The following is a 13,986-nucleotide window of genomic DNA, read 5'->3' on the forward strand; positions in this document are numbered from 1 at the left end:
TTTTTTATTATATCAGCCGTTAACTGTCTACTGCTGAACACAAGCCTTCCCCACAAGCTGAATTTTGTCAGTAATTACCACGCTTGGCAGTTAGGTTTTTACAGAAGTTTTAAAAGGGACGATGCTGCCCATCCCTCTACCGTAAGCTCCCTTAGTTGCCTCTTACGACACCCACGGGAAAGGAAGGGATAATCTATTCTATGCTGGAATCGAAACGGCCACCGGTTATTTTAATCCAGGTCATACAAACAAAGTCGCGAGACAAATAGTGCTTCTAAGATCTTGAATTTCCTACTACTAATACTAGGATATGACAGATTCATCAACACAACAGAATTTCCCAGAGTGAATTATATTGTCAATAAGTATTGATATTTACCCTCTTTGTCGCTAGGTGGCGTGCCCTGGGGGTCCAGGAGCACCTTAAGTACAGGGTGTCCCCAGGGGTTTGGTATGATCCTCTTGAACCACTCGCCTCGCTGCAGAAGTTGGCTCTCCCATGGCGGACTGATGCCATTTCGGCAAGCGATCGCTGTCTGGCACTCTTGCACAAATGAATGGATAGCCTCTTCGAGGTTCGTGTGTTCATCTTTGCTCTTTGGCCATTCCGTCTATAAGGTTTTAAAAATTAACACACATTAATATTTTTATGTATTTTTTTTTTATATACAATTTAGAATGGCAAACAAGCTGACGGCCCACCTGATGGAAAGTGGTAACCGTCGCCTGTAGACATAAGCAGTACCATGGACATAACAGAGTATACTGTTTCGCCTATGATACCCCCATGCATTGGCATTCCTGAGAATTTAGGTGTTATTCCTCTATACCCTGTAAATTCACGCCATATCCCACCCTTCAAACCGAAACACAGCCATGCAAACACAACTGCTTTACGGTTGAAACATGGATGGGACAGAGATACCCAAGCAAATGACTTTTGTACAAAGTCTCCCTCTGGTAAAATGTAATCAATATACTAAATTAATTTGATCTGCAAGTACCGACAGTTTCTTTATGAAATAATTTTTTTTATGCTACTTAGAATGACAAACATGCCAACAGCCCACCTGATGGAAAGTGATAATTGTCGTCTATAGACATGAACAGCACCTAATCAGATACAATCGACAATTCATCTGGTTCGAAGAAATATCGACGTTACAGGAAGGATCTATCTATAATCTCTAGTAAAAAATTTGGTAATTAAAAAGAAATTATAGAAGTGGTATTAATAATAATAAAAAAAAATAGGTGCATCCAAATGATATGAATGCAGTACTCACATGCAGGACAGTCCTGGCGGTGTGCCTCTGCAGCCAGCTGAGCAGGTGCGCGTGGGTGGTGGGCGCCGAGTGCTGGCACAGGCTGTGGATGCGGCGCCACGCCTCGCAAACGTGTTTGTTACGCGCGCGTACGGAGCTCTCCTCGTTCAGCCCGGCCTCCAGCGACTGGATGAACAAAGTTGACCATTATACCTCGAGTGTTTGTAATGAAAAACTACATTTAGGCTAGGTTTACACTATAATGTCATCAATTACATATAAGGACATGGTTCAATCTCGATCAAATCTTGGTCTGATAAAATATCATGTAAGAAACAATATATATATTTATGCTATTTATATATATCAGACCCCTTCCACTCAAATCACTTCGATCAATTTCAAAGTATTTCTACTTCATAATATTTTATCAGTTTCGACAAAGAACAACGAAGAACTGTGATTGACCCTATTGAGTGAATTTAATCTTACAAAGTAAATAACATACTTAATAAGTACATTTACACTCCAACATACAAATATCATAATACCAATTGGTTTCGTGTTATATATAATCAGAATATTAATGTATTAAAAGATCTAAGTTCTAATCTAAAAGTTGGAAGTCTCAGAATATAATGATAATGACAATATTTGTCAGATTTTTATATTTACCACTTTTTTAAATAGTCTAATATTTTGTTTTTACATAATCACTTGTGTATTTGTGCTCTGACTAAATAGAAGTCTCTTTTTATTACTAAAAAAATCTTTCACCAGGAATTAACACGTTTCGGAAATATCATAGTTAATTTCTGGTGAAAATTTATTTATTTAACTCTTTATTGCACCATAAATAAAAATATACAATGACAAGTGAATAATTCAAATGAAATACAGTAACATAAATACAGATTAAAATATACACATAAAGGTACAAAAGGCGGTCTTATCGCTAGGGCAATCTCTTACAGACAACATTCCATTATCATCTCTTAAAAAAACCTATATATATAAAGACTATAATAACGCAAGACAATGTCTTTCTAGAAGACGTCATCCTATTTATACACAAATTACACCTGTATCGTTTCCTGTTTATAACCATAAGATGCCTACTATTTTTAACTTCGCAATACTTACTATCCTTACTAATATTAAAAATGTGACTATGAGTCGGTTTATTACCTTGTAGCGCCTTAATGGCTTAGGCAATCCATATTAAAATTAGGTATACACATACTGTATGAGATGGAGAAGAATATAGACTTCTTATTTCATTGCTATTCATCAGTCATAATGAATTGGGGGGAAAAGGGAATGTTAGTAATGGAGACTAAAAATCCCATTGCTAGCAATATACCCAACCAGGTCAACATCCTCGCGGTTCTCCCTGGAAACTATCATGGTTAATTCCTGATGAATTCATCATGATGGGCTAACTGGCCTGTTTTCATTCTCATCGATCACCCTTCACTGGTGCTCCATCAGCGTATCCCATTAGCGCAGGCGGGGTTACCATTACATTTTCATCCACCAATAAAAAATTGTTGAGATGAACGTATAGGGTGTCAAGGAATGACAGAATAAGAAATGAGTAGGTACGGGGAAGTCTAAAAGTTGCACCAGTAACGGAGAAGTTGCGAAGTAATAGAATGTCTTGGTATGATCATGTCATGCGCAGAAATGAGCCATGTTTTAAAGTTACGTATGAAAGTGGACTGTGTGAAAGATGATATGCATAAAAGAGAGAACCCAGAAGTGATAACTGACAGGAATTTGTGGAAGAAGACATATTGCGTTGACCACAATTAAATATTAAAAGGTAAAGCAATGATAATGATTTATCAATTTACAACCACGATAAAGAGAGGTGGGTCGCTATTTAAAAAAAAAAAACGAATTACCTAACTTCTCTTACCTAATAACTACTCTTAGTAGAACCTATTCTTAGAAGTCGGTTTAAAATACGTTAGACAATGGGATGGATGCGACCTGCTGCTTTTTTGTTGTCCCTATATCTACACTAACAACAATGTAAGTGTATTTGGACACTGACAATAGCAGACGCTACTGTTGTCACGAGTGTTGCCACTTACTATCACTAATAGAAGGTATTTGCAGAAACCTTTTCCGTACAATCCACGACGCAAAATAAAGTAACATCAAAATTAACACTGTCTACAACATAAAATAAATAATGCCGTAAGACCATACAAAGTTATCCAAACCTCTTTCCTCCAATTTGGTTCAGTTAAAGTACTTTAGTGAATCAAGAATACCAAACAAACACATTACATTACAGTATTTTGACTGTACAATTGCTATGCAAAAATTAACCACAATCATTGTACCTATATTACAAATATTCTTAGAAACTTGTTATCAAATATCATATTCAAGTCAGAATCATTTGTCAGCAGATGAAATTCAGAGAAATCAAAACAAACAAAGCTAATCCCTACGACTTTGTATGTCAGATACCTATAGCTACTCTGTACACCATATATAGGATAAACTAGCTTTTACCCGCGATTTCATCCGCATGATAAGGAAATATTCATTGAGATAAAAAGTAGCCTATATCCTTCTCCATCCCTTATATTATGTATATCACAAATTTTACAGTGATTTGTTAAGCCATTATGACGCTAAAAGGTAATAAATAAACAAACTCACTTTCTAATATTCAAATTTCTAATATTAGTAAGAATGCTCAAATCATAATTTTCAAACTGCAATTTCAAAAGTTTGAAGTCCCAATTTTAATATTAAAGTTAAAAATAGATCTTATATTCCAATAATCTAAAAGTGAGGAGGAAAAACAATATAAAATAATGGGATCAAAGGGCCCCATTACTAGCAATACTATCAGATTGATTTTCGTATGGTCCCCCCTAGAATATGCAAACTAGGTAAGCATGAAGAGAACCTGACTTACCATATTATTCATAATAATGTCCAATGTTCCATAAACCTGTTTTAGCTATTGAAATGTTGTTTTCTTTTTAAAATTCTCAATTTGAAAGACAATGATAAAACATTGTAGTTAAAATAGGTATGCAGGTTTTAATTTTTATGAATAATAGTGGTTATAAAAATGTGAATATTTTAATAACAGACTTAAAAAGTGTCTTCTACCCTCATGAACATATTTTATTCACATGTATGTATGTGTAAGTACATAATTATATTTATAATTATATTTACATAAGTATGTATGTATATAAAAATAATATAATTGGCTATAAACTTGTTTTGTTTAGTTCTTTTTTTTGTTTGTAAACTGTCACTGTACTGTACACTGTTATGCCTGCTGATAATGATGCTTCTTTCCACTTTGGGTTTACTTGCTATCATTTGCTTTCCATTGCCATGTTTCTGTATATTTTATACTATACAAATAATAATATAATATAAAAAACAGTTTACATATATGTACCATAACAAAGGCTAGTTGAATTTAAATCAGTATCATAGAAACGACCAAAGATGCAACCAAAGATTATAGCTAGTAAAAAATAATAATATAAACATAGGGACAAATATTGGAAGAGAGGAAAACTAAGAAAAAAAAATACACCAATACCTTATTTACTTAGCCACCTTGTTAACATCAATAAGCTTAAGACATCAAAAAGGGAAATAACAAATATAATCATTTTCATATTTTTTAATAATAATCAGTAAGAATTATATATAAAAATAGAATTGAAATTTAATATAACAATGATATTCCTTTTCATTTTGGGTCTGCTGGAGGAGAACTTTTAGAATTAAGCTTGCCTTTGTACATATGCTTATCTGTCATATTTGTTATATATTACTATTATGTACAATCATCATCATCTTCCTACCCTTATCCCAATCATTTGGGGTCGGTGTAATATGATTTTATCCATATTACAAAAAGATTTGGTTTTTAGTTTTACAACCGAGCACCTGCCTGACGTCAACCCTCTTTGGGAATGTACAATACAGTAAATACAGTAATGTACAATAAAGCATAAATAAATAAATGTAACTATACATAGGTTAAGATAGTTAGAGTATGTTTTGCTGGAAAAAATCTCTTATTAGAGATAAGCTCGCCTTTGTACATTATGTTTATAATGAATTGTAATTACCAGTATGTTTTGTGTACAATAAAGAATAAAGAATAAAGATAAAAAAATATCCATCTTAGAAATATATAATAAAGAAATGTTTTTTTTATTAATGACCAACATATGACAAAATACATATAATAATAGATTTCAATGTCTAATTATTAATGTTAACTAATAAACTATAAATACCTGCAACATCATGGGTGCTACTTACCCCTGAGAAACCTTACTATTCTATTTTTGAACTTCATGTTATAATCTGGTATCACAAACGTAAAACCTCGATAATATTAAATATAAAGAAACTTTCAATAATATTATAAAATTAAATAGTTACATACTAAGTATACAATAAAACTGATAGTTAATGATATATAAATACAAATAAATAATTTTGATAAAAACTACTATTATAATAGGCATAATAGATAATAATTTTCCAAAGATTTTATACAGACTTCAGATAAAATTAGTGTATGACCAAAAGAGTTGTAAATACTTTTTTTCAAAAGAAAATCCCAAAAATTGCAACAGTTAAAAATATTGCAAACATAAAAAGAAATTGGATATGATATCCTTTTAGTATTGTTGCTTAAACCTAAGATTACTAATTTAAAACTTATGTATTTTAAATATAAGTTAGTATATACAAATTAATTAATATGGGATATGTCCCATATCTGTGTAAAATTTTATTTAAATGTGTTGAGTCATTCAAGCATGACTAATAACATCCTAACATTTCTACAAACTATCATATAATACTATATTAGTATTGTTTGATTTGGAGAGACTTTTAAGTACATACAATTTGCCCAAAAAATTTTTGACTGATTAAAATAATTATCAAAATCTAAAACTAAGGACCCAAGTGAATAAGTCCTAACTGATGTTTTTTTGTTCACTATACCACACACATTCATAATTAGGTGCATAAAAACAGGTAGGTAAGAACATGTATGTACAACCATAGAAATAAATATTATGACATCAGCATGAAAATAAATTGGTTGACAAAACACCTAGCCCTTAATACAAGTGGGATAAAGTTCAAAATTAATTATATTGAGTGGATATTTGAAATAGGTATTATAAAATCTACAATATGTGTGATGTTAAGATGATACATAGGTAAATAAGATCTACGTGACTAAACTGAATCAAGCTATGGCTGCATCATGAAATAACTTTGCTATAACCCAATCACTGACCATCATTATACATGACTTTAATGATATATGCGAATGCTGTTAAAAACTAAAGTCTTATCACCTTTAAGAGGTACTTTATAAGTTAAAAAATCAGTTTTGTAACAATTCCATAGGTATATGCGGAAAATTTCGGAATTTCCAGTGACAAAATAAAGACGACAACATACTCAAGTTACATCATAGTATAGACAATTTTAATATTATTTTTACTTGATATCCTTCAGTTATTATTTCCTAATCGCATTTCATCTTATATTATTTGGAAATAAGCCGAACTAAATGAAAACAAGAGTGGGATTTAACAAATATGGCGGCCATAATGAACATCACGACCACAACGGCGTCTCACAGTAGGAGATAATCTTGATGATTTTTAATGTTAAACTTACCTTATAAAGCTCAATATAATATGTTTTGCCTCTTTGGCCACTTGTTTGATTACTTTTCACGTCTTTTCCATCATTTGTAGAAGTCATTTCTCAGGAAAATATCGCGGGGAGACATTTATGCGCTTGTGTTTTCCTAATGGTGCTGTCAAAGTAGTCGTCAAAATGGGTGTTGCAATATAAAAAATAGACGAACGAAGAAACTTCATTTTTTGAGTTCTGCTTCATTTTTAATGAACTTTAAAGATAACATAAGAGCATTCATAACTTAACGAAATGCGGAAACGTCGCAATTAACTGTCAAGTTACAAAAATAATTTAATGATTTTTTAACGTTTTTCATTATTTATTTAAAAAGTAAAAAAGCACTTTTTCAACTAAAATTTTAATAATATACTTATTAAGTCGTTACTAAAAAAATTTATTTTCATGACAAAAAAATTATTACATTAATTTCCAGGGGGAACCGCAACGAGTAAACTTAGGATATATTATTGCTAGCAATGGCGTTGCCAATCCTCACTATTATTAATCCTTTCTCCCACATGAGAATGAAGTTTTTTTTAATGGGTGAAAATGGAATGATAACGCCGCCTGCGCTATTAGTATACGCTAGCGAGGCACCAGTGATAGATAATAGGTGAAGATGAAAGCAGGTCATTTGGCCCATCATGAAGAATTTGACAAGAATTAATAACGATGGTTTCCTGGAGAAACTGCGTGAAAGTCGACCTGATACGATATATTGCTAACAATGGGGCTGTTATTACCCATTACTAACAATCCCTTTCCCCCCATGAGAACAAAGTTAGGTTAATATATTATGATAATGAAATAGTAATTTTATCTGTGCTCTCGATATATGCTGACGGGACACTTATAAAGGTTGATAGGTAACGATGAAAGCAAATCAGCATTTTATCATAAATTCAACAAGAATCAATCACGATAATTTCCAGGCGGAACTGCGTGGAGGTTGACCTGATAGAGTAAATTGCTTACAATAAAACTATATGACCCATTATTAACAAGCTTTTCCCGCCTAATAAAGCCAGGTTAGTTAGCTAATCCTGGCGCATTCACTAAAAATTAATTACTATGGTTTCCAGAGAGAACCACGTGTAAGTCAACCTGATAGAAAATAATTGCGATGCATCACATTTCGATAAGCTAAAGTTATGAACGCTCATAGCAAATGTTTCTCTATTTAATTTGTGCCAAAACATAAGCAAACAATAATGTTATAAGCTCTTCATCATTCAGACTTAAGTAGAATTAATGTATAAATACGAAAATAAAAAACATGGACAATGTTTCATGGCTTTTATATTGAAATCCAGTGGGACTGATACACAATGAAAGGATATACTTAATATTTCGTGTCACATGTTCTTTCACGCTGATCTTAAAAATCACTTACCGGATTTTAATGAAATATTTGTAACTGTATCTATCTATCCATTTAAGAGCTGCGCTCTTGTCGGTCTTTACTCAACGATTTTCGAGTCTCTTCACCTCTTGATACGACACGACACCAACTCCTTCCTTGAACTGCCTGATGTAACTATTTCTCGGTCTCCCTCTCCCCCTTCTTCCTTCTATCTTACCTTCTATTATAATGTTCAACTGTTGTAACTGTATATTGCTTCAAATCTAAGAGATAATTTTAATCCAGATAAGAAAATGTATTCGGTAGATGGTGATGATACCAAAATAATTATTAGGACGACTAGTAATTCATAAAAAGTGGTTATGATTGGTTTAAACCTTAGACTACGAAATATATGTTTACTAAGTCTATGGTTTAAATTGAATTGTAGCAAATAGTAATTATAAAAAAAAAAAAAACTTATATATTATAATATTTCAGAACACAATAAATGTTACTTTTTTTTGTGGCAAATGCAATTTAAGATGTAGTGTAAAAAAGACACACTAATAGGAATAGACTAAGGATAATACCTGTAGAGAACTAAAATTTTTCACTCATAACCTAGTATTGGCTTTTAAATTGCTTTGATCTGAATAAAGTTCCGAACTGTCTTTATGCTATAATGCAAAATGGACAAATTATCAAAAATGAATTTAATAGCAAATGGTTGAAAATTTTGAATCATTATAAAATGTATACTCTTTGGTTGTAACTTTTTGCACTTATAAGGAATAACCCTAGTTAATCATATAATATTTGTTATTTTATGTATTACATTGCATGATTAATGTTGTAGTTTGATAACAATAACTAAGCATTTTTGAATAATCAATCAGGAACTTTATTGCAACGTTATGGTAGTCCATAAAACAGTAATTACTCGAATTAAATTCAATATGATACTTCAGAATTTATCCCAATGATTGGTAAATAAAGATTAGGAATATAATTTTAGTACTTGATAGATAGCAGTAAGATGCCAAACACAAATTATAAAAAAGTATTAGATATTTGACTATAGCACTTTATTTGCCATAAAGTATTCAATATTTATGTTGGCTACCCTGCTTTTAGTACAAAGCAAAAGAGAGTTGTGTCAAGAATTAATGCGTTTTCATCCCCTATTTATTCTCATTAGAATGTACAGATATCTTTATTGAATACTTTTTAAGATCTTAAATTTATGACCAAAAAAATAGAATAATGTAATGTAGTGAATCATTGTGAAACTTCTGCGTTGCAAATATTAGAATCTGTCGTGTCAGTGTAGGGCTCTACACAGGCATTTAATTTAATACTCGTTATTCCTAAAACTAGAAATGTCTTTTATGATTTTGTTATCGTTTTAAAAAATAATGCCAAGTTATAGATAATGTTTTATATTAGGAATTATGGAAATAAGTTGGGCGTGCATTATCCGTCGGCACATCTGGTGATCATACCAACCCTAGATTAGACCCTACTTCAATACCTTATAATTTAATCTATGTTGATATTGAAATATAAAATCTTTGTTTATTTATTATCAGTTTCTTTAATATTTCAATTAATTCTAATTTTGCAGAAACGTGTTTAGGTATATTTACCAATTTCTAAGTCAGTGAAGTCTGATTAGTGTTGTGATGTGTGTACTAGTTGATACAGTGGTTTTGTTTTATATTACCTTGTTATCGAGAGTTGATTGAGATGGCAAAGAAGTCGGATAATACCGGCGGCAAGCTGGTCACAGTGTCGGTGGTGGGACTGTCTGGTAAGTTATTGATAATTTATTACTATTTTAACAAGCAGCTGTTCTGCTTACTTCGTTTAAGGCAGTTAAATGTTTGCACGCGATAATTATGCTCTGCATGTTATGACATGGTACTGATGACAAATTACTAAACTCATAAAAACACTGTTAGGTGTCAATTGAACTTGCACAAAAATTGCTAAAAATTGCTAACAAGTTGTTAAACTAATTGCTATATGTATTGTTTAAGTGCAATAAAGAATATATTTATAAAAATGATTAAAAAATGGTTTCATAATGTACAAATGAGCCCCTTTTATATGATACCCCATTTGAACTAGTATAGTGTGTTTGGACAGTGGATACTCTTGTTTCAACAGAACTTAATGAACATGTATATAAAAGAGTAATCGAATCAATCATAAAATAGTCTGCTGATGTTTAATAGTAATTCAAATCAGAAATTGAATCATTGAATGTTTCATTTTGTTATTAATTACATTTATTATTTTTGTAACAATATTAATAAAGCTTGTTTACCTCTTTATTAAGGCCTATTTGAAACAAAATAGAATAATTTTGAATAAAGATATTGGATTTCAATCAAAGAATTGATTGCTATATATATGGGTCAATGATATCAAACACTTCTAAATTTTAACCCCTGTAGTCATAAAAATTAAAGCAAACCTATTTTAAGTTTTACATTGTTTTGTCACTTTCTTTGAAATTAGAAATATAGCACTAAAGAAAGAGACAAAACAGTTTAATAGCTAAAATGAGTTTATAAGGGGTTTGTTGTTTTTATAAAAAAAGGTGGTAAATCAATAACATTTGTAGTTGGTCAGATAAAGTACTGTGATAGACGGAAGGATGGTCACACCAAAATGGTATAAAGGGACCCTCTCTTTATACTATTTTGGTACAGAACCCAACTTATAGATTCAACAAAATGTTTTATGAGAAAGTACCTATCTGTGTTGATTATTGGATTGATTATGACTTCAAAGTTCAGCTGTCATTCACATTATACTGTAATAAGTATAATATAGCATCAAAATGATTTTATATTGTCCTTGGAGATGGTATTATAAATTACTACAAACATTCTTTATACATTACTTATATAGGGAATATATGTATATTTATAAAATAATTATAAGTTAATCTAGTTTTAAGTGTATATTTACGTGTTTATAATTACTCCTCTCCATCCAAAAGTTGATATGAAGAGATCGCTCTTAGAGATAAGGTCACCCATTGTTTTCTCATTGTGATTATTTCTTGTAATTATTTATATTTATAATATGTTTACTATTGTAATTTTTTGGAGGAAACAATAAAGAGTATCTATCTATCTATTTATATCTATGTGTGATACTGCTCATGTCTATAGGCGACGGTTACCACTTTCCATCAGATGGGCCGTCAGCTTATTTGCTATTCTAAGTTGTATAAAAAAAAATATCTAAACCCTTGTTATATTATTTCACAGATTAATAGTAAAGGATATTACATAAACACATGGTATTTGTACAATTAATTATTAATTATGCAAATAAAAAACTATTGTATAATTAGATATGATGTAAGTAATATAAGTCATTATATATAAAGATATAACAAATACCAGTCAATAAAAATAGAGGATAAGTACACAAGGATTTTGTATCCCAGCATAGAATGGGCTGTCTCTTCCTTTCTGTGGATGTCATAAAGGTGACTAAGGAAACGTAATGGTTGAGGGATAGGCGGCAGTGTCCTTTTAAAAACATCTCCAAAACCTAACAGCATTTGCCAATCTGTCTGTCAAATATGGCAACTACTGGCAAAATCTCCCCTTATAGGAGAGGCCTATGTTTAGCAGTGGACAGTTAATGGTTAATATAAGAATGAATACAAGGGATTTACTCATATATCAGCAGTACTAATACTTTCTTTTTGTTAGACACTTCTTTTTTATTTTAATATTTATTATAGATAGGAAAGGGATTGTTAGTAATAGGGGTCATCTACATTGCTAGTAATATATATGGTTACCACATTCCATCAGGTACGCTGTCAGCTTGTTTGTCATTCTAATTTTCATAAAAAATATTCTACCAAGCCTATCTCTCTGTGGTTCCTTCTAGAAACCCTAGTGGTTAATTCTAGGCATTTGAGCCTTGGACATTGGGTTTTGGGCCAAATAATTATTGTATACTCATGTAACAATTAGTTGAGTTGTTAAGGTGCCAATAGGTAATGAATGAATAAACTGGTTATCATATTTGAAATATTAGTAAAGATATCCTGTATGATGTATTAAAAAAAAAATTGTCTAAGTAGAGTGTAATGAAAATGTAAACAAACTAATAATTGACCAGATAATAAGATAATCTGATCTTCCAATAAGAGTATGAAATAAAATTGAGGAAATTAAAAGAATTTGTGTTTAAATCTCGAGATGCATTTTGTTAATATAGCCATATTAACAAAATTATATTTATATTATTTTAGTTTTTATTTTAGTATAATATATAACATATAATATGCCTATAGTAGTATGCCTACGTTTTACTATCGGAACACGCTGGCAGGGCACCGATGATAGATCATAGATGAGGATGAAGGCAGGTCAGTCCACCCTTTGTGAAGAATTCTACAATAATTAACCACAATTATTTCCGGGGGAACCCATAGAGATCAACCTGATTTGAGGAATATACCCTATATTCCTAGCAAATAGGGCTGTTAGAACCCATCACTAATAAACCCAAATCTTTTCTCCCCAGTAGGGCAGTTTTTTTTAATGGGTGAAAATGGCATGGTGCTCACCTGCACCATCTGTATACACTGGCGAGGCACCAATGAGAGGTGATAGGTGAGGATGAAAAGACAGGTCAGTTAGCCTATCGTGATGAATTCAGCTATAAATTAGTCACGATAGTTTCCAGGGGGATCCGTGTGGTGGTCGACCTGATAGGATATATTGACAGCAATTGGGACTTCTCATTACTAGCGATATATTCTATCAGGTCGATGGTTCAATGACACTGCACAAACGTATATCGCTAGAGCGGAGGAGGCACCATTCCATTATCATCCATTAAAAAATCTCATAAGAGTCATATTAGAGCAAGGTGGACCTTAACCTAACTGGCGGACCTGGCCAAGTTTTTGATGGTGAACCCTGTAATCTGCTAATCTTTTTTAATCAAGTTTCAACAGTGCCCAACATCTCCTCAAATAAATTTAAAGTGATTGTTAATTGAACCTATGATGTCTCTCTTAGACCTTTTCGGGTCTTTGAATGGGAGGGAATGTGATTGTGGGATTGATTGGAATGCGGACTACATTGCTAGCAATGTAAACTGTCACGTCGACTTCCACGTGCTCCATCCTTGAAACCGTCGTGCTGAATTCAAGATGAGCATCTTGAATTCAGCACGGACGAGTTTCATGATGAGCAAATTGGCCTGCCTTTTCATTCTCACTTATCATCCCTCATCGTTAGCACTGGCGGAGCTACCATTCTTTTATCATCCATTAAATAGAAAAACCCTCTGTTCTTCACATCCGTGAGTATCCACTAATAACACGCTAGCGTATACCGATAGTGCAGTCGTTACCATTCCATTAACAAAAAATACAGACGAACCGAGAAGCATTTTTGGAAGTCATTTAAAACTGTTCAAAATCATTTCAATGAGAGGAAACACTTTCAATTCTAATGGCGTTACCAATTGTGAATGGGCGTCGGTACGTACCTACCGTGGATTGTTATTTAATTTCGTTATCTATTATGAATGCTTCCTGTTATCGTACGTAGGTGTGTTTGTGTGTGGAGAAAGCAAATAATTTGTTAGATATAT

At 32.0% G+C, this 13,986-nt stretch overlaps 2 protein-coding genes across 6 annotated transcripts in view; one reads left to right on the top strand and one right to left on the bottom strand.

Annotated features, from left to right (window-relative positions):
• LOC113519469 (uncharacterized) overlaps window positions 1–7,133 on the bottom strand; it is a 38,968-nt gene extending 31,835 nt beyond the window's left edge. Inside the window, 3 exon segments of the mRNA XM_031909571.2 lie at window positions 380–611; window positions 1,287–1,451; window positions 6,975–7,133. Coding sequence (XP_031765431.2) covers window positions 380–611; window positions 1,287–1,451; window positions 6,975–7,061 — 484 coding nt within the window. The 5' untranslated portion in view covers window positions 7,062–7,133.
• A 2,330-nt stretch (window positions 7,134–9,463) lies between these two features.
• LOC113519396 (rho GTPase-activating protein 190) overlaps window positions 9,464–13,986 on the top strand; it is a 47,520-nt gene continuing 42,997 nt past the window's right edge. For 3 of the 5 annotated variants that reach the window (XM_031909590.2, XM_031909592.2, XM_031909593.2), the window contains exon 1: window positions 9,483–10,153. In XM_031909590.2, coding sequence (XP_031765450.1) covers window positions 10,090–10,153 — 64 coding nt within the window. In that variant the 5' untranslated portion in view covers window positions 9,483–10,089. Of the gene's footprint in view, window positions 10,154–13,986 lie in introns of all 5 variants that reach the window. The other 2 variants (XM_026904485.3, XM_031909591.2) reach the window with 2 other exon arrangements.

The sequence above is a fragment of the Galleria mellonella genome, unplaced genomic scaffold (genome assembly GCF_026898425.1).
Source record: "Galleria mellonella isolate WM207_F2 unplaced genomic scaffold, CSIRO_AGI_GalMel_v1 utg352, whole genome shotgun sequence".
In the NCBI taxonomy this organism is placed as follows: Eukaryota; Metazoa; Arthropoda; class Insecta; order Lepidoptera; family Pyralidae; genus Galleria; species Galleria mellonella.